This window comes from Engystomops pustulosus, unplaced genomic scaffold (assembly GCF_040894005.1).
Source record: "Engystomops pustulosus unplaced genomic scaffold, aEngPut4.maternal MAT_SCAFFOLD_35, whole genome shotgun sequence".
NCBI classification, from domain to species: domain Eukaryota; kingdom Metazoa; phylum Chordata; class Amphibia; order Anura; family Leptodactylidae; genus Engystomops; species Engystomops pustulosus.
Genome location: NW_027284963.1, coordinates 73,034 through 99,160, shown reverse-complemented (window position 1 = coordinate 99,160; position 26,127 = coordinate 73,034). Strand labels below are relative to the sequence as shown.

General features: G+C 46.1%; 1 protein-coding gene across 2 annotated transcripts in view; it reads left to right on the top strand.

Moving 5' to 3' along the window:
- Window positions 1-17,206: 17,206 nt before the first annotated feature.
- Window positions 17,207-26,127, top strand: part of LOC140106873 (cornifelin homolog A-like) — a 32,401-nt gene continuing 23,480 nt past the window's right edge. The window contains exons 1-2 of one of the 2 annotated variants that reach the window (XM_072131500.1): window positions 17,207-17,253; window positions 17,403-17,498. In XM_072131500.1, the coding sequence (XP_071987601.1) occupies window positions 17,484-17,498 (15 nt within the window). In that variant the 5' untranslated portion in view covers window positions 17,207-17,253; window positions 17,403-17,483. Of the gene's footprint in view, window positions 17,254-17,354; window positions 17,499-26,127 lie in introns of those variants that run through there. The other variant, XM_072131499.1, reaches the window with a different exon arrangement.

The following is a 26,127-nucleotide window of genomic DNA, read 5'->3' as shown; positions in this document are numbered from 1 at the left end:
CCGGGATGTCTGCAGTGTAATAATATCACATGTTATGGATGATGCATGGTACAGGGTCAGGAGGGGCCGGGATGTCTGCAGTGTAATAATATCACATGTTATGGATGATACATGGTGCAGGGTCAGGAGAGGCCGGGATGTCTGCAGTGTAATAATATCACATTTTATGGATGATACATGGTACAGGGTCAGGAGGGGCTGGGATGTCTGCAGTGTAATAATATCACATGTTATGGATGATACATGGTACAGGGTCAGGAGGGGCTGGGATGTCTGCAGTGTAATAATATTACATGTTATGGATGATACATGGTACAGGGTCAGGAGGGGCTGGGATGTCTGCAGTGTAATAATATTACATGTTATGGATGATACATGGTACAGGGTCAGGAGGTGCCGGGATGTCTGCATTGTAATAATATCACATGTTATGGATGATACATGGTACAGGGCAGGAGGGGCCGGGATGTCTGCAGTGTAATAATATCACATGTTATGGATGATACATGGTACAGGGTCAGGAGGGTCTGGGATGTCTGCAGTGTAATAATATCACATGTTATGGATGATACATGGTACAGGGTCAGGAGGGGCCGGGATGTCTGCAGTGTAATAATATCACATGTTATGGATGATACATGGTACAGGGTCGGGAGGGGCCGGGATGTCTGCAGTGTAATAATATTACATGTTATGGATGATACATGGTACAGGGTCAGGAGGGGCTGGGATGTCTGCAGTGTAATAATATTACATGTTATGGATGATACACGGTACAGGGTCAGGAGGGGCCGGGATGTCTGCAGTGTAATAATATAACATGTTATGGATGATACATGGTACAGGGTCAGGAGGGGCCGGGATGTCTGCAGTGTAATAATATCACATGTTATGGATGATACATGGTACAGGGTCCGGAGGGGCCGGGATGTCTGCAGTGTAATAATATCACATGTTATGGATGATACATGGTACAGGGTCAGGAGGGGCCGGGATGTCTGCAGTGTAATAATATTACATGTTATGGATGATACATGGTACAGGGTCAGGAGGGCCGGGATGTCTGCAGTATAATAATATCACATGTTATGGAAGATACATGGTACAGGGTCAGGAGGGGCCGGGATGTCTGCAGTGTAATAATATTACATGTTATGGATGATACATTGTACAGGGTCAGGAGGGGCCGGGATGTCTGCAGTGTAATAATATCACATGTTATGGATGGTACATGGTACAGGGTCAGGAGGGGCCGGGATGTCTGCAGTGTAATAATATCACATTTTATGGATGATACATGGTACAGGGTCAGGAGGGGCCGGGATGTCTGCAGTGTAATAATATAACATGTTATGGATGATACATGGTACAGGGTCAGGAGGGGCCGGGATGTCTGCAGTGTAATAATATCACATGTTATGGATGATACATGGTACAGGGTCCGGAGGGGCCGGGATGTCTGCAGTGTAATAATATCACATGTTATGGATGATACATGGTACAGGGTCAGGAGGGGCCGGGATGTCTGCAGTGTAATAATATTACATGTTATGGATGATACATGGTACAGGGTCAGGAGGGCCGGGATGTCTGCAGTATAATAATATCACATGTTATGGAAGATACATGGTACAGGGTCAGGAGGGGCCGGGATGTCTGCAGTGTAATAATATTACATGTTATGGATGATACATTGTACAGGGTCAGGAGGGGCCGGGATGTCTGCAGTGTAATAATATCACACGTTATGGATGGTACATGGTACAGGGTCAGGAGGGGCCGGGATGTCTGCAGTGTAATAATATCACATTTTATGGATGATACATGGTACAGGGTCAGGAGGGGCCGGGATGTCTGCAGTGTAATAATATCACATGTTATGGATGATACATGGTACAGGGTCAGGAGGGGCCGGGATGTCTGCAGTGTAATAATATCACATGTTATGGATGATACATGGTACAGGGTCAGAAGCGACCGGGATGTCTGCAGTGTAATAATATTACATGTTATGGATAATACATTGTACAGGGTCAGGAGGGTCGGGATGTCTGCAGTGTGATAATATTACATGTTATGGATGATACATGGTACAGGGTCAGGAGGGGTCAGGATGTCTGCAGTGTAATAATATCACATGTTATGGATGATACATGGTACAGGGTCAGGAGGGGCCGGGATGTCTGCAGTGTAATAATATCACATGTTATGGATGATACACGGTACAGGGTCAGGAGGGGCCGGGATGTCTGCAGTGTAATAATATCACATGTTATGGATGATACATGGTACAGGGTCGGGAGGGGCCGGGATGTCTGCAGTGTAATAATATTACATGTTATGGATGATACATGGTACAGGGTCAGGAGGGTCTGGGATGTCTGCAGTGTAATAATATTACATGTTATGGATGATACATGGTACAGGGTCAGGAGGGGCTGGGATGTCTGCAGTGTAATAATATTACATGTTATGGATGATACACAGTACAGGGTCAGGAGGGGCCGGGATGTCTGCAGTGTAATAATATAACATGTTATGGATGATACATGGTACAGGGTCAGGAGGGGCCGGGATGTCTGCAGTGTAATAATATCACATGTTATGGATGATACATGGTACAGGGTCAGGAGGGGACGGGATGTCTGCAGTGTAATAATATCACATGTTATGGATGATACATGGTACAGGGTCAGGAGGGGTCTGGGATGTCTGCAGTGTAATAATATTACATGTTATGGATGATACATGGTACAGGGTCAGGAGGGGCTGGAATGTCTGCAGTGTAATAATATTACATGTTATGGATGATACACGGTACAGGGTCAGGAGGGGCCGGGATGTCTGCAGTGTAATAATATAACATGTTATGGATGATACATGGTACAGGGTCAGGAGGGGTCTGGGATGTCTGCAGTGTAATAATATTACATGTTATGGATGATACATGGTACAGGGTCAGGAGGGGCTGGGATGTCTGCAGTGTAATAATATCACATGTTATGGATGATACATGCTACAGGGTCAGGAGGGGCCGGGATGTCTGCAGTGTAATAATATAACATGTTATGGATGATACATGCTACAGGGTCAGGAGGGGCCGGGATGTCTGCAGTGTAATAATATCACATGTTATGGATGATACATGGTACAGGGTCAGGAGGGGCCGGGATGTCTGCAGTGCAATAATATCACATGTTATGGATGATACATGGTACAGGGTCAGGAGGGGTCGGGATGTCTGCAGTGTGATAATATCACATGTTATGGATGATACATGGTACAGGGTCAGGAGGGGCCGGGATGTCTGCAGTGTAATAATATCACATGTTATGGATGATACATGGTACAGGGTCAGAAGCGACCGGGATGTCTGCAGTGTAATAATATCACATGTTATGGATAATACATTGTACAGGGTCAGGAGGGTCGGGATGTCTGCAGTGTGATAATATTACATGTTATGGATGATACATGGTACAGGGTCAGGAGGGGTCAGGATGTCTGCAGTGTAATAATATCACATGTTATGGATGATACATGGTACAGGGTCAGGAGGGGCCGGGATGTCTGCAGTGTAATAATATCACATGTTATGGATGATACATGGTACAGGGTCAGGAGGGTCTGGGATGTCTGCAGTGTAATAATATTACATGTTATGGATGATACATGGTACAGGGTCAGGAGGGGCTGGGATGTCTGCAGTGTAATAATATTACATGCTATGGATGATACACAGTACAGGGTCAGGAGGGGCCGGGATGTCTGCAGTGTAATAATATAACATGTTATGGATGATACATGGTACAGGGTCAGGAGGGGCCGGGATGTCTGCAGTGTAATAATATCACATGTTATGGATGATACATGGTACAGGGTCAGGAGGGACCGGGATGTCTGCAGTGTAATAATATCAAATGTTATGGATGATACATGGTACAGGGTCAGGAGGGGTCTGGGATGTCTGCAGTGTAATAATATTACATGTTATGGATGATACATGGTACAGGGTCAGGAGGGGCTGGAATGTCTGCAGTGTAATAATATTACATGTTATGGATGATACACGGTACAGGGTCAGGAGGGGCCGGGATGTCTGCAGTGTAATAATATAACATGTTATGGATGATACATGGTACAGGGTCAGGAGGGGTCTGGGATGTCTGCAGTGTAATAATATTACATGTTATGGATGATACATGGTACAGAGTGAGGAGGGGCTGGGATGTCTGCAGTCTAATAATATTACATGTTATGGATGATACATGGTACAGGGTCAGGAGGGGCCGGGATGTCTGCAGTGTAATAATATCACATGTTATGGATGATACATGGTACAGGGTCAGGAGGGGCCGGGATGTCTGCAGTGCAATAATATCACATGTTATGGATGATACATGGTACAGGGTCAGGAGGGGTCGGGATGTCTGCAGTGTGATAATATCACATGTTATGGATGATACATGGTACAGGGCAGGAGGGACAGGGATGTCTGCAGTGTAATAATATCACATGTTATGGATGATACATGGTACAGGGTCAGGAGGGGCCGGGATGTCTGCAGTGTAATAATATCACATGTTATGGATGATACATGGTACAGGGTCAGGAGGGGCCGGGATGTCTGCATTGTAATAATATCACATGTTATGGATGATACATGGTACAGGGTCAGGAGGGGCGGGATGTGTGCAGTGTAATAATATCACATGTTATGGATGATACATGGTACAGGGTCAGGAGGGGCCGGGATGTGTGCAGTGTAATAATATCACATGTTATGGATGATACATGGTACAGGGTCAGGAGGGACAGGGATGTCTGCAGTGTAATAATATCACATGTTATGGATGATACATGGTACAGGGCAGGAGGGACAGGGATGTCTGCAGTGTAATAATATCACATGTTATGGATGATACATGGTACAGGGTCAGGAGGGGCCGGGATGTCTGCAGTGTAATAATATCACATGTTATGGATGATACATGGTACAGGGTCAGGAGGGGCCGGGATGTCTGCAGTGTAATAATACCACATGTTATGGATGATACATGGTACAGGGTCAGGAGGGGCTGGGATGTCTGCAGTGTAATAATATCACATGTTATGGATGATACATGGTACAGGGTCAGGAGGGGCTGGGATGTCTGCAGTGTAATAATATTACATGTTATGGATGATACACGGTACAGGGTCAGGAGGGGCCGGGATGTCTGCATTGTAATAATATCACATGTTATGGATGATACATGGTACAGGGTCAGGAGGGTCTGGGATGTCTGCAGTGTAATAATATTACATGTTATGGATGATACATGGTACAGGGTCAGGAGGGGCTGGGATGTCTGCAGTGTAATAATATTACATGTTATGGATGATACATGGTACAGGGTCAGGAGGGGCCAGGATGTCTGCAGTGTAATAATATCACATGTTATGGATGATACATGGTACAGGGTCAGGAGGGGCTGGGATGTCTGCAGTGTAATAATATTACATGTTATGGATGATACACAGTACAGGGTCAGGAGGGGCCGGGATGTCTGCAGTGTAATAATATAACATGTTATGGATGATACATGGTACAGGGTCAGGAGGGGCCGGGATGTCTGCAGTGTAATAATATCACATGTTATGGATGATACATGGTACAGGGTCAGGAGGGACCGGGATGTCTGCAGTGTAATAATATCACATGTTATGGATGATACATGGTACAGGGTCAGGAGGGGTCTGGGATGTCTGCAGTGTAATAATATTACATGTTATGGATGATACATGGTACAGGGTCAGGAGGGGCTGGAATGTCTGCAGTGTAATAATATTACATGTTATGGATGATACACGGTACAGGGTCAGGAGGGGCCGGGATGTCTGCAGTGTAATAATATAACATGTTATGGATGATACATGGTACAGGGTCAGGAGGGGTCTGGGATGTCTGCAGTGTAATAATATTACATGTTATGGATGATACATGGTACAGAGTGAGGAGGGGCTGGGATGTCTGCAGTCTAATAATATTACATGTTATGGATGATACATGGTACAGGGTCAGGAGGGGCCGGGATGTCTGCAGTGTAATAATATCACATGTTATGGATGATACATGCTACAGGGTCAGGAGGGGCCGGGATGTCTGCAGTGTAATAATATAACATGTTATGGATGATACATGCTACAGGGTCAGGAGGGGCCGGGATGTCTGCAGTGCAATAATATCACATGTTATGGATGATACATGGTACAGGGTCAGGAGGGGTCGGGATGTCTGCAGTGTGATAATATCACATGTTATGGATGATACATGGTACAGGGCAGGAGGGACAGGGATGTCTGCAGTGTAATAATATCACATGTTATGGATGATACATGGTACAGGGTCAGGAGGGGCCGGGATGTCTGCAGTGTAATAATATCACATGTTATGGATGACACATGGTACAGGGTCAGGAGGGGCCGGGATGTCTGCAGTGTAATAATATCACATGTTATGGATGATACATGGTACAGGGTCAGGAGGGGCTGGGATGTCTGCAGTGTAATAATATCACATGTTATGGATGATACATGGTACAGGGTCAGGAGGGGCTGGGATGTCTGCAGTGTAATAATATTACATGTTATGGATGATACACGGTACAGGGTCAGGAGGGGCCGGGATGTCTGCAGTGTAATAATATAACATGTTATGGATGATACATGGTACAGGGTAAGGAGGGGCCGGGATGTCTGCAGTGTAATAATATCACATGTTATGGATGATACATGGTGCAGGGTCAGGAGGGGCCGGGATGTCTGCAGTGTAATAATATCACATGCTATGGATGATACATGGTACAGGGTCAGGAGGGGTCTGGGATGTCTGCAGTGTAATAATATTACATGTTATGGATGATACATGGTTTAGGGTCAGGAGGGGTCTGGGATGTCTGCAGTGTAATAATATTACATGTTATGGATGATACATGGTTTAGGGTCAGGAGGGGTCTGGGATGTCTGCAGTGTAATAATATTACATGTTATGGATGATACATGGTACAGGGTCAGGAGGGGCTGGGATGTCTGCAGTGTAATAATATTACATGTTATGGATGATACATGGTACAGGGTCAGGAGGGGCCGGGATGTCTGCAGTCTAATAATATTACATGTTATGGATGATACATGGTACAGGGTCAGGAGGGGCCGGGATGTCCGCAGTGTAATAATATCACATGTTATGGATGATACATGGTACAGGGTCAGGAGTGGCCGGTATGTCTGCAGTGTAATAATATCACATGTTATGGATGATACATGGTACAGGGTCAGGAGGGGCCGGAATGTCTGCAGTGTAATAATATCAAATGTTATGTATGATACATGGTACAGGGTCAGGAGGGGCCGGGATGTCTGCAGTGTAATAATATTACATGTTATGGATGATACATGGTACAGGGTCAGGAGGGGCCGGGATGTCTGCAGTGTAATAATATCACATGTTAGGATGATACATGGTACAGGGTCAGGAGGGGGCGGGATGTCTCCAGTGTAATAATATCACGATATGGATGATACATCGTACAGGGTCAGGAGGGGCCAGGATGTCTGCAGTGTAATAATATCACATGATATGGATGATACATGGTACAGGGTCAGGAGGGGCCGGGATGTCTGCCATGTAATAATATCACATGTTATGGATGATACATGGTACAGGGTAAGGAGGGGCGGGGTTGTCTGCCATGTAATAATATCACATGTTATGGATGATACATGGTACAGGGTCAGGAGGGGCCGGGATGTCTGCAGTGTAATAATATCACATGTTATGGATGATACATGGTACAGGGCCAGGAGGGGCCGGGATGTCTGCAGTGTAATAATTTCACATGTTATGGATGATACATGGTACAGGGTCAGGAGGGGCCGGGATGTCTGCAGTGTAATAATATCACATGTTATGGATGAAACATGGTACAGGGTCAGGAGGGGCCGGGATGTCTGCAGTGTAATAATATCACATGTTATGGATGATACATGGTACAGGGTCAGGAGGGGCCAGGATGTCTGCAGTATAATAATATCACATGTTATGGATGATACATGGTACAGGGTCAGGAGGGGCCGGGATGTCTGCAGTGTAATAATATCACATGTTATGGATGATACATGGTACAGGGTCAGGAGGGTCCGGGATGTCTGCAGTGTAATAATATCACATGTTATGGATGATACATGGTACAGGGTCAGGAGGGGCCGGGATGTCTGCAGTGTAATAATATCACATGTTATGGATGATACATGGTACAGGGTCAGGAGGGGCCGGGATGTCTGCAGTGTAATAATATCACATGTTATTGATGATACATGGTACAGGGTCAGGAGGGACAGGGATGTCTGCAGTGTAATAATATCACATGTTATGGATGATACATGGTACAGGGTCAGGAGGGACAGGGATGTCTGCAGTGTAATAATATCACATGTTATGGATGATACATGGTACAGGGTCAGGAGTGGCCGGGATGTCTGCAGTGTAATAATATCACATGTTATGGATGATACATGGTACAGGGCCAGGAGGGGCCGGGATGTCTGCAGTGTAATAATATCACATGTTATGGATGATACATGGTACAGGGTCAGGAGGGGCCGGGATGTCTGCAGTGTAATAATATCACATGTTATGGATGATACATGGTACAGGGTCAGGAGGGGACGGGATGTCTGCAGTGTAATAATATCACATGTTATGGATGATACATGGTACAGGGTCAGGAGGGGCGGGGATGTCTGCAGTGTAATAATATCACATGTTATGGCTGATACATGGTACAGGGTCAGGAGGGGCCGGGATGTCTGCAGTGTAATAATATCACATGTTATGGATGATGCATGGTACAGGGTCAGGAGGGGCCGGGATGTCTGCAGTGTAATAATATCACATGTTATGGATGATACATGGTGCAGGGTCAGGAGAGGCCGGGATGTCTGCAGTGTAATAATATCACATGTTATGGATGATACATGGTACAGGGTCAGGAGGGGCTGGGATGTCTGCAGTGTAATAATATCACATGTTATGGATGATACATGGTACAGGGTCAGGAGGGGCCGGGATGTCTGCAGTGTAATAATATTACATGTTATGGATGATACACGGTACAGGGTCAGGAGGGGCCGGGATGTCTGCATTGTAATAATATCACATGTTATGGATGATACATGGTACAGGGCAGGAGGGGCCGGGATGTCTGCAGTGTAATAATATCACATGTTATGGATGATACATGGTACAGGGTCAGGAGGGTCTGGGATGTCTGCAGTGTAATAATATCACATGTTATGGATGATACATGGTACAGGGTCAGGAGGGGCCGGGATGTCTGCAGTGTAATAATATCACATGTTATGGATGATACATGGTACAGGGTCGGGAGGGGCCGGGATGTCTGCAGTGTAATAATATTACATGTTATGGATGATACATGGTACAGGGTCAGGAGGGGCTGGGATGTCTGCAGTGTAATAATATTACATGTTATGGATGATACACGGTACAGGGTCAGGAGGGGCCGGGATGTCTGCAGTGTAATAATATAACATGTTATGGATGATACATGGTACAGGGTCAGGAGGGGCCGGGATGTCTGCAGTGTAATAATATCACATGTTATGGATGATACATGGTACAGGGTCCGGAGGGGCCGGGATGTCTGCAGTGTAATAATATCACATGTTATGGATGATACATGGTACAGGGTCAGGAGGGGCCGGGATGTCTGCAGTGTAATAATATTACATGTTATGGATGATACATGGTACAGGGTCAGGAGGGCCGGGATGTCTGCAGTATAATAATATCACATGTTATGGAAGATACATGGTACAGGGTCAGGAGGGGCCGGGATGTCTGCAGTGTAATAATATTACATGTTATGGATGATACATGGTACAGGGTCAGGAGGGGCTGGGATGTCTGCAGTGTAATAATATCACATGTTATGGATGATACACGGTACAGGGTCAGGAGGGGCTGGGATGTCTGCAGTGTAATAATATCAGTTGTTATGGATGATACATTGTACAGGGTCAGGAGGGGCCGGGATGTCTGCAGTGTAATAATATCACATGTTATGGATGATACACGGTACAGGGTCAGGAGGGGCTGGGATGTCTGCAGTGTAATAATATCAGTTGTTATGGATGATACATTGTACAGGGTCAGGAGGGGCCGGGATGTCTGCAGTGTAATAATATCACATGTTATGGATGATACATGGTACAGGGTCAGGAGGGGCCGGGATGTCTGCAGTGTAATAATATCACATGTTATGGATGATACATGGTACAGGGTCAGGAGGGGCCGGGATGTCTGCAGTGTAATAATATCACATGTTATGGATGGTACATGGTACAGGGTCAGGAGGGGCCGGGATGTCTGCAGTGTAATAATATCACATTTTATGGATGATACATGGTACAGGGTCAGGAGGGGCCGGGATGTCTGCAGTGTAATAATATAACATGTTATGGATGATACATGGTACAGGGTCAGGAGGGGCCGGGATGTCTGCAGTGTAATAATATCACATGTTATGGATGATACATGGTACAGGGTCCGGAGGGGCCGGGATGTCTGCAGTGTAATAATATCACATGTTATGGATGATACATGGTACAGGGTCAGGAGGGGCCGGGATGTCTGCAGTGTAATAATATTACATGTTATGGATGATACATGGTACAGGGTCAGGAGGGCCGGGATGTCTGCAGTATAATAATATCACATGTTATGGAAGATACATGGTACAGGGTCAGGAGGGGCCGGGATGTCTGCAGTGTAATAATATTACATGTTATGGATGATACATTGTACAGGGTCAGGAGGGGCCGGGATGTCTGCAGTGTAATAATATCACATGTTATGGATGATACATGGTACAGGGTCAGGAGGGGCCGGGATGTCTGCAGTGTAATAATATCACATGTTATGGATGATACATGGTACAGGGTCAGAAGCGACCGGGATGTCTGCAGTGTAATAATATTACATGTTATGGATAATACATTGTACAGGGTCAGGAGGGTCGGGATGTCTGCAGTGTGATAATATTACATGTTATGGATGATACATGGTACAGGGTCAGGAGGGGTCAGGATGTCTGCAGTGTAATAATATCACATGTTATGGATGATACATGGTACAGGGTCAGGAGGGGCCGGGATGTCTGCAGTGTAATAATATCACATGTTATGGATGATACATGGTACAGGGTCAGGAGGGTCTGGGATGTCTGCAGTGTAATAATATTACATGTTATGGATGATACATGGTACAGGGTCAGGAGGGGCTGGGATGTCTGCAGTGTAATAATATTACATGATATGGATGATACACAGTACAGGGTCAGGAGGGGCCGGGATGTCTGCAGTGTAATAATATAACATGTTATGGATGATACATGGTACAGGGTCAGGAGGGGCCGGGATGTCTGCAGTGTAATAATATCACATGTTATGGATGATACATGGTACAGGGTCAGGAGGGACCGGGATGTCTGCAGTGTAATAATATCACATGTTATGGATGATACATGGTACAGGGTCAGGAGGGGTCTGGGATGTCTGCAGTGTAATAATATTACATGTTATGGATGATACATGGTACAGGGTCAGGAGGGGCTGGAATGTCTGCAGTGTAATAATATTACATGTTATGGATGATTCACGGTACAGGGTCAGGAGGGGCCGGGATGTCTGCAGTGTAATAATATAACATGTTATGGATGATACATGGTACAGGGTCAGGAGGGGTCTGGGATGTCTGCAGTGTAATAATATTACATGTTATGGATGATACATGGTACAGAGTGAGGAGGGGTCTGGGATGTCTGCAGTGTAATAATATTACATGTTATGGATGATACATGGTACAGGGTCAGGAGGGGCCGGGATGTCTGCAGTGTAATAATATCACATGTTATGGATGATACATGGTACAGGGTCAGGAGGGGCCGGGATGTCTGCAGTGTAATAATATAACATGTTATGGATGATACATGCTACAGGGTCAGGAGGGGCCGGGATGTCTGCAGTGTAATAATATCACATGTTATGGATGATACATGGTACAGGGTCAGGAGGGGCCGGGATGTCTGCAGTGCAATAATATCACATGTTATGGATGATACATGGTACAGGGTCAGGAGGGGTCGGGATGTCTGCAGTGTGATAATATCACATGTTATGGATGATACATGGTACAGGGTCAGAAGCGACCGGGATGTCTGCAGTGTAATAATATCACATGTTATGGATAATACATTGTACAGGGTCAGGAGGGTCGGGATGTCTGCAGTGTGATAATATTACATGTTATGGATGATACATGGTACAGGGTCAGGAGGGGTCAGGATGTCTGCAGTGTAATAATATCACATGTTATGGATGATACATGGTACAGGGTCAGGAGGGGCCGGGATGTCTGCAGTGTAATAATATCACATGTTATGGATGATACATGGTACAGGGTCAGGAGGGTCTGGGATGTCTGCAGTGTAATAATATTACATGTTATGGATGATACATGGTACAGGGTCAGGAGGGGCTGGGATGTCTGCAGTGTAATAATATTACATGTTATGGATGATACACAGTACAGGGTCAGGAGGGGCCGGGATGTCTGCAGTGTAATAATATAACATGTTATGGATGATACATGGTACAGGGTCAGGAGGGGCCGGGATGTCTGCAGTGTAATAATATCACATGTTATGGATGATACATGGTACAGGGTCAGGAGGGACCGGGATGTCTGCAGTGTAATAATATCACATGTTATGGATGATACATGGTACAGGGTCAGGAGGGGTCTGGGATGTCTGCAGTGTAATAATATTACATGTTATGGATGATACATGGTACAGGGTCAGGAGGGGCTGGAATGTCTGCAGTGTAATAATATTACATGTTATGGATGATACACGGTACAGGGTCAGGAGGGGCCGGGATGTCTGCAGTGTAATAATATAACATGTTATGGATGATACATGGTACAGGGTCAGGAGGGGTCTGGGATGTCTGCAGTGTAATAATATTACATGTTATGGATGATACATGGTACAGAGTGAGGAGGGGCTGGGATGTCTGCAGTCTAATAATATTACATGTTATGGATGATACATGGTACAGGGTCAGGAGGGGCCGGGATGTCTGCAGTGTAATAATATCACATGTTATGGATGATACATGCTACAGGGTCAGGAGGGGCCGGGATGTCTGCAGTGTAATAATATAACATGTTATGGATGATACATGCTACAGGGTCAGGAGGGGCCGGGATGTCTGCAGTGTAATAATATCACATGTTATGGATGATACATGGTACAGGGTCAGAAGGGGCCGGGATGTCTGCAGTGCAATAATATCACATGTTATGGATGATACATGGTACAGGGTCAGGAGGGGTCGGGATGTCTGCAGTGTGATAATATCACATGTTATGGATGATACATGGTACAGGGCAGGAGGGACAGGGATGTCTGCAGTGTAATAATATCACATGTTATGGATGATACATGGTACAGGGTCAGGAGGGGCCGGGATGTCTGCAGTGTAATAATATCACATGTTATGGATGATACATGGTACAGGGTCAGGAGGGGCCGGGATGTCTGCATTGTAATAATATCACATGTTATGGATGATACATGGTACAGGGCAGGAGGGACAGGGATGTCTGCAGTGTAATAATATCACATGTTATGGATGATACATGGTACAGGGTCAGGAGGGGCCGGGATGTCTGCAGTGTAATAATATCACATGTTATGGATGATACATGGTACAGGGTCAGGAGGGGCCGGGATGTCTGCAGTGTAATAATACCACATGTTATGGATGATACATGGTACAGGGTCAGGAGGGGCTGGGATGTCTGCAGTGTAATAATATCACATGTTATGGATGATACATGGTACAGGGTCAGGAGGGGCTGGGATGTCTGCAGTGTAATAATATTACATGTTATGGATGATACACGGTACAGGGTCAGGAGGGGCCGGGATGTCTGCAGTGTAATAATATAACATGTTATGGATGATACATGGTACAGGGTCAGGAGGGGCCGGGATGTCTGCAGTGTAATAATATCACATGTTATGGATGATACATGGTGCAGGGTCAGGAGGGGCCGGGATGTCTGCAGTGTAATAATATCACATGCTATGGATGATACATGGTACAGGGTCAGGAGGGGTCTGGGATGTCTGCAGTGTAATAATATTACATGTTATGGATGATACATGGTTTAGGGTCAGGAGGGGTCTGGGATGTCTGCAGTGTAATAATATTACATGTTATGGATGATACATGGTACAGGGTCAGGAGGTGCTGGGATGTCTGCAGTGTAATAATATTACATGTTATGGATGATACATGGTACAGGGTCAGGAGGGGCCGGGATGTCTGCAGTCTAATAATATTACATGTTATGGATGATACATGGTACAGGGTCAGGAGGGGCCGGGATGTCCGCAGTGTAATAATATCACATGTTATGGATGATACATGGTACAGGGTCAGGAGTGGCCGGTATGTCTGCAGTGTAATAATATCACATGTTATGGATGATACATGGTACAGGGTCAGGAGGGGCCGGAATGTCTGCAGTGTAATAATATCACATGTTATGGATGATACATGGTACAGGGTCAGGAGGGGCAGGGATGTCTGCAGTGTAATAATATCAAATGTTATGTATGATACATGGTACAGGGTCAGGAGGGGCCGGGATGTCTGCAGTGTAATAATATTACATGTTAAGGATGATACATGGTACAGGGTCAGGAGGGGCCGGGATGTCTGCAGTGTAATAATATCACATGTTATGGATGATACATGGTACAGGGTCAGGAGGGGCCGGGATGTCTGCAGTGTAATAATATCACATGTTATGGATGATACATGGTACAGTGTCAGGAGGGGCCGGGATGTCTGCAGTGTAATAATATTACATGTTATGGATGATACATGGTACAGGGTCAGGAGGGGCTGGGATGTCTGCAGTGTAATAATATTACATGTTATGGATGATACATGGTACAGGGTCAGGAGGGGCTGGGATGTCTGCAGTGTAATAATATCACATGTTATGGATGATACATGGTACAGGGTCAGGAGGGGCCGGGATGTCTGCAGTGTAATAATATCACATGTTATGGATGATACATGGTACAGGGTCAGGAGGGGCTGGGATGTCTGCAGTGTAATAATATCACATGTTATGGATGATACATGGTACAGGGTCAGGAGGGGCCGGGATGTCTGCAGTGTAATAATATCACATGTTATGGATGATACATGGTACAGGGTCAGGAGGGGCTGGGATGTCTGCAGTGTAATAATATCACATGTTATGGATGATACATGGTACAGGGTCAGGAGTGGTCGGGATGTCTGCAGTGTAATAATATCACATGTTATGGATGATACATGGTACAGGGTCAGGAGGGGCCGGGATGTCTGCAGTGTAATAATATTACATGTTATGGATGATACATGGTACAGGGTAAGGAGGGGCCGGGATGTCTGCAGTGTAATAATATCACATGTTATGGATGATACATGGTACAGGGTCAGGAGGGGCCGGGATGTCTGCAGTGTAATAATATCACATGTTATGGATGATACATGGTACAGGGTCAGGAGGGGCTGGGATGTCTGCAGTGTAATAATATCACATGTTATGGATGATACATGGTACAGGGTCAGGAGTGGTCGGGATGTCTGCAGTGTAATAATATCACATGTTATGGATGATACATGGTACAGGGTCAGGAGGGGCCGGGATGTCTGCAGTGTAATAATATTACATGTTATGGATGATACATGGTACAGGGTCAGGAGGGGCCGGGATGTCTGCAGTGTAATAATATCACATGTTATGGATGATACATGGTACAGGGTAAGGAGGGGTCGGGATGTCTGCAGTGTAATAATATCACATGTTATGGATGATACATGGTACAGGGTCAGGAGGAGCCGGGATGTCTGCAGTGTAATAATATCACATGTTATGGATGGTACAGGGTCAGGAGGGGCCGGGATGTCTGCAGTCTAATAATATCACATGTTATGGATGATACATGGTTCAGGGTCAGGAGGGGCGGGGATGTCTGCAGTGTAATAATATCACATGTTATGGATGATACATGGTACTGGGTCAGGAGGGGCTGGGATGTCTGCAGTGTAATAATATTTCATGTTATGGATGATACATGGTACAGGGTCAGGAGGGGCTGGGATGTCTGCAGTGTAATAATATCACATGTTATGGATGATACATGGTACAGGGTCAGGAGGGGCCGGGATGTCTGCAGTGTAATAATATTACATGTTATGGATGATACATGGTACAGGGTCAGGAGGGGCCGGGATGTCTGCAGTGTAATAATATCACATGTTATGGATGATACATGGTACAGGGTAAGGAGGGGTCGGGATGTCTGCAGTGTAATAATATCACATGTTATGGATGATACATGGTACAGGGTCAGGAGGAGCCGGGATGTCTGCAGTGTAATAATATCACATGTTATGGATGGTACAGGGTCAGGAGGGGCCGGGATGTCTGCAGTCTAATAATATCACATGTTATGGATGATACATGGTTCAGGGTCAGGAGGGGCGGGGATGTCTGCAGTGTAATAATATCACATGTTATGGATGATACATGGTACTGGGTCAGGAGGGGCTGGGATGTCTGCAGTGTAATAATATTTCATGTTATGGATGATACATGGTACAGGGTCAGGAGGGGCTGGGATGTCTGCAGTGTAATAATATCACATGTTATGGATGATACATGGTACAGGGTCAGGAGGGGCCGGGATGTCAGCAGTGTAATAATATCACATGTTATGGATGATACATGGTACAGGGTCAGGAGGGGCCGGGATGTCTGCAGTGTGATAATATTACATGTTATGGATGATACATGGTACAGGGTCAGGAGGGGCCAGGATGTCTGCAGTGTGATAATATTACATGTTATGGATGATACATGGTACAGGGTCAGGAGGGGCCGGGATGTCTGCAGTGTGATAATATTACATGTTATGGATGATACATTGTACACACACTTGCCCACTATCAGTGAAGAAGTAACTTTCGATTCACAGGAGGCTCCGCCCACTTCCTCCTTCCTCTAAGTCTATGAAGCAGAAAAACAAGTAAAGGTTTCAGTTAACCACTTTAAAGGTTGTAAGAAAAAAAAACATGTAGTAAAAGGCAGGGGGGGGGGGGGGGGGGCAGGAGATGGAAACCAGATGCAGGGGACTGGGTAGGGGCCGGGGTGGGAGGCTCCTGAATGAGGGGGCTGAGACCTCACATCTAATGCATCTCTTTAGCTTCATTCTCAGATGTCATTAAGCAGTTCCCTCGTGCTGGAGACGTTCTGCTGATCCTAGAAAGCATCTTCCCTGGAAGACATGGAGCCACAACAAGTAAGTGTCAGCTCTTGGGTGAGATGTCTCAAGGTGCTCAAGTCATCGGGGGTCATTTACTAAGGGCCCGATTCGCGTTTTCCCGAGGTGTTACCCTAATATTTCCGATTTGCGCCGATTTTACCTGAATTGCCCCAGGATTTTGGCGCACGCGATCGGATTGTGGCGCATCAGCACCGGCATGCACGCGACGGAAATCGTGTGGCGCATCAGCACCGGCATGCACGCGACAGAAATCGGGGGGCGTGGCCAAACGAAAACCGCCGCATTTAAAAAAGGAAATTGTGTCGCGGAGCTTGCACTCACCTTCATCCAGGATAGAATCGTGAACTTCAGTGTGTTCGGATGCTCTTCAGCGCAGCATCGCCACCTGGTGGACGTCGGAGGAACTGCCTTGATGAATCCCGGCCGGACCAGAATCCACCGCAGAGAACGCGCCGCTGGATCGCGAACGGACCGGGTAAGTAAATCTGCCACCATCTGCAGGTTCTGGGATTCAGTCTGTACTATGTGCAGTGTCCTCCCTCCTGTGCAGTCTGTACTATGTGCAGTGTCCTCCCTCCTGTGCAGTATGTATTATGTGCAGTGTCCTCTCTCCTGTGCAGTCTGTACTATGTGCAGTGTCCTCCCTCCTGTGCAGTCTGTACTATGTGCAGTGTCCTCCCTCCTGTGCAGTCTGTACTATGTACAGTGTCCTCCCTCCTGTGCAGTCTGTACTATGTGCAGTGTCCTCCCTCCTGTGCAGTCTGTACTATGTGCAGTGTCCTCCCTCCTGTGCAGTCTGTACTATGTGCAGTGTCCTCCCTCCTGTGCAGTCTGTACTATGTGCAGTGTCCTCCCTCCTGTGGAGTCTGTACTATGTGCAGTGTCCTCTCTCCTGTGCAGTCTGTACTATGTGCAGTGTCCTCCCTCCTGTGCAGTCTGTACTATGTGCAGTGTCCTCCTCCTGTGCAGTCTGTACTATGTGCAGTGTCCTCCCTCCTGTGCAGTCTGTACTATGTGCAGTGTCCTAACCTCCTGTGCAGTCTGTACTATGTGCAGTGTCCTCCCTCCTGCGCACTTTGTACTATGTGCAGTGTCCTCCCTCCTGTGCAGTCTGTACTATGTGCAGTGTCCTTCCTCCTGTGCAGTCTGTACTATGTGCAGTCTGTACTAAGTGCAGTGTCCTCCCTCCTGTGCAGTCTGTACTGTGTGCAGTGTCCTCCCTCCTGTGCAGTCTGTACTATGTGCAGTGTCCTCCCTCCTGTGCAGTCTGTACTATGTGCAGTGTCCTCCTCCTGTGCAGTCTGTACTATGTGCAGTGTCCTCCCTCCTGTGCAGTCTGTACTATGTGCAGTGTCCTCCCTCCTGTGCAGTCTGTACTATGTGCAGTGTCCTTCCTCCTGTGTAGTCTGTACTATGTGCAGTGTCCTCCCTCCTGTGTAGTCTGTACTAAATGCAGTGTCCTCTCTCCTGTGCAGTCTGTACTATGTGCAGTGTCCTCCCTCCTGTGCAGTCTGTACTATGTGCAGTGTCCTCCCTCCTGTGCAGTCTGTACTATGTGCAGTGTCCTCCCTCCTGTGCACTTTGTACTATGTGCAGTGTCCTCCCTCCTGTGCAGTCTGTACTATGTGCAGTGTCCTTCCTCCTGTGCAGTCTGTACTATGTGCAGTCTGTACTATGTGCAGTGTCCTCCCTCCTGTGCAGTCTGTACTATGTGCAGTGTCCTCTCTCCTGTGCAGTCTGTACTATGTGCAGTGTCCTCACTCCTGTGCAGTCTGTACTATGTGCAGTGTCCTCCCTCCTGTGCAGTCTGTACTATGTGCAGTGTCCTTCCTCCTGTGTAGTCTGTACTATGTGCAGTGTCCTCCCTCCTGTGTAGTCTGTACTATGTGCAGTGTCCTCTCTCCTGTGCAGTCTGTACTATGTGCAGTGTCCTCCCTCCTGTGCAGTCTGTACTATGTGCAGTGTCCTCCCTCCTGTGCACTTTGTACTATGTGCAGTGTCCTCTCTCCTGTGCAGTCTGTACTATGTGCAGTGTCCTTCCTCCTGTGCAGTCTGTACTATGTGCAGTCCCTCCTGTGCAGTCTGTACTATGTGCAGTCTCCTCCCTCCTGTGCAGTCTGCACTATGTGCAGTGTCCTCCCTCCTGTGCAGTCTGTACTATGAGCAGTGTTCTCCCCTCCTGTGCAGTCTGTACTATGTGCAGTGTCCTCCCTCCTGTGCAGTCTGTACTATGTGCAGTGTCCTCCCTCCTGTGCAGTCTGTACTATGTGCAGTGTCCTCTCTCCTGTGCAGCCTGTACTATGTGCAGTGTCCTCCCTCCTGTGCAGTCTGTACTATGTGCAGTGTCCTCTCTCCTGTGCAGTCTGTACTATAAGCAGTGTCCTCCCTCCTGTGCAGTCTGTACTATGTGCAGTGTCCTCCCTCCTGTGCAGTCTGTACTATGTGCAGTGTCCTCTCTCCTGTGCAGCCTGTACTATGTGCAGTGTCCTCCCTCCTGTGCAGTCTGTACTATGTGCAGTGTCCTCTCTCCTTTGCAGCCTGTACTATGTGCAGTGTCCTCCCTCCTGTGCAGTCTGTACTATGTGCAGTGTCCTCTCTCCTGTGCAGCCTGTACTATGTGCAGTGTCCTCCCTCCTGTGCAGTCTGTACTATGTGCAGTGTCCTCTCTCCTTTGCAGCCTGTACTATGTGCAGTGTCCTCCCTCCTGTGCAGTCTGTACTATGTGCAGTGTCCTCCCTCCTGTGCAGTCTGTACTATGTGCAGTGTCCTCCCTCCTGTGCAGTCTGTACTATGTGCAGTCTCCTCCCTCCTGTGCAGTCTGTACTATGTGCAGTGTCCTCTCTCCTGTGCAGTCTGTACTATGTGCAGTGTCCTCTCTCCTGTGCAGTCTGTACTATGTGCATTGTCCTCTCTCCTGTGCAGTCTGTACTATGTGCATTGTCCTCCCTCTTGGGCAGTCTGTACTATGTGCAGTGTCCTCCCTCCTGTGCAGTCTGTACTATGTGCAGTGTCCTCTCTCCTGTGCAGTCTGTACTATGTGCATTGTCCTCCCTCTTGGGCAGTCTGTACTATGTGCAGTGTCCTCCCTCCTGTGCAGTCTGTACTATGTGCAGTGTCCTCCCTCCTGTGCAGTCTGTACTATGTGCGGTGTCCTCCCTCCTGTGCAGTCTGTACTATGTGCAGTGTCCTCCCTCCTGTGCAGTCTGTACTATGTGCAGTGTCCTCTCTCCTGTGCAGTCTGTACTATGTGCAGTGTCCTCTCTCCTGTACAGTCTGTACTATGTGCAGTGTCCTCCCTCCCGTGCAGTCTGTACTATGTGCAGTGTCCTCCCTCCTGTGCAGTCTGTACTATGTGCAGTGTCCTCTCTCCTGTGCAGTCTGTACTATGTGCATTGTCCTCCCTCTTGGGCAGTCTGTACTATGTGCAGTGCCCCCCCTCCTGTGCAGTCTGTACTATGTGCATTGTCCTCCCTCTTGGGCAGTCTGTACTATGTGCAGTGCCCCCCCTCCTGTGCAGTTTGTACTATGTGCAGTCTCCTCTCTCCTGTGCAGTCTGTACTATGTGCAGTGTCCTCCCTCCTGTGCAGTCTGTACTATGTGCAGTGTCCTCCCTCCTGTGCAGTCTGTACTATGTGCAGTGTCCTCCCTCCTGTGCAGTCTGTACTATGTGCAGTGTCCTCCCTCCTGTGCAGTCTGTACTATGTGCAGTGTCCTCCCTCCTGTGCAGTCTGTACTATGTGCAGTGTCCTCCTCCTGTGCAGTCTGTACTATGTGCAGTGTCCTCCTCCTGTGCAGTCTGTACTATGTGCAGTCTCCTCCCTCCTGTGCAGTCTGTACTATGTGCAGTGTCCTCCCTCCCGTGCAGTCTGTACTATGTGCAGTGTCCTCCCTCCTGTGCAGTCTGTACTATGTGCAGTGTCCTCCCTCCTGTGCAGTCTGTACTATGTGCAGTGTCCTCCCTCCTGTGCAGTCTGTGCTATGTGCAGTGTCCTCCCTCCTGTGCAGTCTGTACTATGTGCAGTGTCCTCCTCCTGTGACTATGTATCAGTGTGTGTGGCCATGTATGACTATGTATCAGTATGTGTGGCCATGTATGACTATGTATCAGTAAGTGTGGCCATGTATGACTATGTATCAGTAAGTGTGGCCATGTATGACTATGTATCAGTATGTGTGGCCAAGTATGACTATGTATCAGTATGTGTGGCCATGTAAGACTATGTATCAGTATGTGTGGCCATGTATGACTATGTATCAGTATGTGTGGCCATGTATTACTATGTATCAGTGTGTGTGGCCATGTATGACTATGTATCAGTATGTGTGGCTATGTATGACTATGTATCAGTATGTGTGGCCATGTATTACTATGTATCAGTATGTGTGGCCATGTATGACTATGTATCAGTGTGTGTGGCCATGTATCACTATGTATCAGTGTGTGTGGCCATGTATTACTATGTATCAGTATGTGTGGCCATGTATGACTATGTATCAGTGTGTGTGGCCATGTATGACTATGTATCAGTGTGTGTGGCCATGTATGACTATGTATCAGTATGTGTGGCCATGTATGACTATGTATCAGTATGTGTGGCCATGTATGACTATGTATCAGTATGTGTGGCCATGTATGACCATGTATCAGTGTGTGTGGCCATGTATTACTATGAATCAGTGTGTGTGGCCATGTATGACTATGTATCAGTATGTGTCGCTATGTATGACTATGTATCAGTATGTGTGGCCATGTATTACTATGTATCAGTATGTGTGGCCATGTATGACTATGTATCAGTGTGTGTGGCCATGTATGACTATGTATCAGTGTGTGTGGCCATGTATGACTATGTATCAGTATGTGTGGCCATGTATGACTATGTATCAGTATGTGTGGCCATGTATGAATATGTATCAGTATGTGTGGCCATGTATGACTGTGTATCAGTATGTGTGGCCATGTATGACTATGTATCAGTATGTGTGGCCATGTATGACTATGCATCAGTATGTGTGGCCATGTATGACTGTGTATCAGTATGCGTGGCCATGTATGACTATGTATCAGTGTGTGTGGCCATGTATGACTATGTATCAGTATGTGTGGCCATGTATGACTATGTATCAGTATGTGTGGCCATGTATGACTATGTATCAGTGTGTGTGGCCATGTATGACTATGTATCAGTATGTGTGGCCATGTATGACTATGTATCAGTGTGTGTGGCCATGTATGACTATGTATCAGTGTGTGTGGCAATGTATGACTATGTATCAGTGTGTGTGGCCATGTATGACTATGTATCAGTCTGTGTGGCCATGTATGACTATGTATCAGTATGTGTGGCCATGTATTACTATGTATCAGTGTGTGTGGCCATGTATGACTATGTATCAGTGTGTGTGGCCATGTATGACTATGTATCAGTATGTGTGGCCATGTATGACTATGAATCAGTGTGTGTGGCCATGTATGACTATGTATCAGTGTGTGTGGCCATGTATGACTATGTATCAGTATGTGTGGCCATGTATGACTATGTATCAGTGTGTGTGGCCATGTATGACTATGTATCAGTATGTGTGGCCATGTATGACTATGTATCAGTCTGTGTGGCCATGTATGACTATGTATCAGTCTGTGTGGCCATGTATGACTATGTATCAGTGTGTGTGGCCATGTATGACTATGTATCAGTGTGTGTGGCCATGTATGACTATGTATCAGCATGTGTGGCCATGTATGACTATGTATCAGTCTGTGTGGCCATGTATGACTATGTATCAGTATGTGTGGACATGTATGACTATGTATCAGTATGTGTGGCCATGTATGACTATGTATCAGTATGTGTGGCCATGTATGACTATGTATCAGTATGTGTGGCCATGTATGACTATGTATCAGTATGTGTGGCCATGTATGACTATGTATCAGTATGTGTGGCCATGTATGACTATGTATCAGTATGTGTGGCCATGTATGACTATGTATCAGTGTGTGTGGCCATGTATGACTACGTATCAGTATGTGTGGCCATGTATTACTATGTATCAGTGTGTGTGGCCATGTATGACTATGTATCAGTCTGTGTGGCCATGTATGACTATGTATCAGTGTGTGTGGCCATGTATGACTATGTATCAGTATGTGTGGCCATGTATGACTATGTATCAGTGTGTGTGGCCATGTATGACTATGTATCAGTCTGTGTGGCCATGTATGACTATGTATCAGTGTGTGTGGCCATGTATGACTATGTATCAGTATGTGTGGCCATGTATGACTATGCATCAGTATGTGTGGCCATGTATGACTATGTATCAGTGTGTGTGGCCATGTATGACTATGTATCAGTATGTGTGGCCATGTATGACTATGTATCAGTATGTGTGGCCATGTATGACTATGTATCAGTATGTGTGGCCATGTATGACTATGTATCAGTGTGTGTGGCCATGTATGACTATGTATCAGTGTGCGTGGCCATGTATGACTATGTATCAGTATGTGTGGCCATGTATGACTATGTATCAGTATGTGTGGCCATGTATGACTATGTATCAGTATGTGTGGCCATGTATGACTATGTATCAGTATGTGTGGCCATGTATGACTATGCATCAGTATGTGTGGCCATGTATGACTATGTATCAGTATGTGTGGCCATGTATGACTATGTACCAGTATGTCTGGCCATGTATGACTATGTATCAGTATGTGTGGCCATGTATGACTATGTATCAGTATGTGTGGCCATGTATGACTATGTATCAGTATGTGTGGACATGTATGACTATGTATCAGTATGTGTGGCCATGTATGACTATGCATCAGTATGTGTGGCCATGTATGACTATGTATCAGTGTGTGTGGCCATGTATGACTATGTATCAGTGTGTGTGGCCATGTATGACTGTGTATCAGTATGTGTGGCCATGTATGACTGTGTATCAGTATGTGTGGCCATGTATGACTGTGTATCAGTGTGTGTGGCCATGTATGACTATGTATCAGTGTGTGTGGCCATGTATGACTGTGTATCAGTATGTGTGGCCATGTATGACTATGTATCAGTATGTGTGGCCATGTATGACTATGTATCAGTATGTGTGGCCATGTATGACTATGTATCAGTATATGTGGCCATGTATGACTATGTATCAGTATGTGTGGCCATGTATGACTATGTATCAGTATGTGTGGCCATGTATGACTATGTATCAGTATGTGTGGCCATGTATGACTATGTATCAGTATGTGTGGACATGTATGACTATGTATCAGTATGTGTGGCCATGTATGACTATGTATCAGTATGTGTGGCCATGTATGACTATGTATCAGTATGTGTGGACATGTATGACTATGTATCAGTATGTGTGGCCATGTATGACTATGCATCAGTATGTGTGGCCATGTATGACTATGTATCAGTATGTGTGGCCATGTATGACTATGTACCAGTATGTGTGGCCATGTATGACTATGTATCAGTATGTGTGGACATGTATGACAATGTATCAGTATGTGTGGCCATGTATGACTATGCATCAGTATGTGTGGCCATGTATGACTATGTATCAGTATGTGTGGCCATGTATGACTATGTATCAGTATGTGTGGACATGTATGACTATGTATCAGTATGTGTGGCCATGTATGACTATGCATCAGTATGTGTGGCCATGTATGACTATGTATCAGTGTGTGTGGCCATGTATGACTATGTATCAGTGTGTGTGGCCATGTATGACTGTGTATCAGTATGTGTGGCCATGTATGACTGTGTATCAGTATGTGTGGCCATGTATGACTGTGTATCAGTGTGTGTGGCCATGTATGACTATGTATCAGTGTGTGTGGCCATGTATGACTGTGTATCAGTATGTGTGGCCATGTATGACTATGTATCAGTATGTGTGGCCATGTATGACTATGTATCAGTATGTGTGGCCATGTATGACTATGTATCAGTGTGTGTGGCCATGTATGACTACGTATCAGTATGTGTGGACATGTATGACTATGTATCAGTATGTGTGGCCATGTATGACTATGTATCAGTGTGTGTGGCCATGTATGACTATGTATTAGTCTGTGTGGCCATGTATGACTATGTATCAGTGTGTGTGACCATGTATGACTATGTATCAGTGTGTGTGGCCATGTATGACTATGTATTAGTCTGTGTGGCCATGTATGACTATGTATCAGTGTGTGTGACCATGTATGACTATGTATCAGTGTGTGTGGCCATGTATGACTATGTATCAGTATGTGTGGCCATGTATGACTATGTATCAGTGTGTGTGGCCTTGTATTACTATGTATCAGTATGTGTGGCCATGTATGTCTATGTATCAGTGTGTGTGGCCATGTATGACTATGTATCAGTATGTGTGGCCATGTATGACTATGTATCAGTATGTGTGGCCATGTATGACTATGTATCAGTATGTGTGGCCATGTATTACTATGTATCAGTATGTGTGGCCATGTATGACTATGTATCAGTATGTGTGGCCATGTATGATTATGTATCAGTATGTGTGGCCATGTATGACTATGTATCAGTATGTGTGGACATGTATGACTATGTATCAGTATGCGTGTCCATGTATGACTAGGTATCAGTATGCG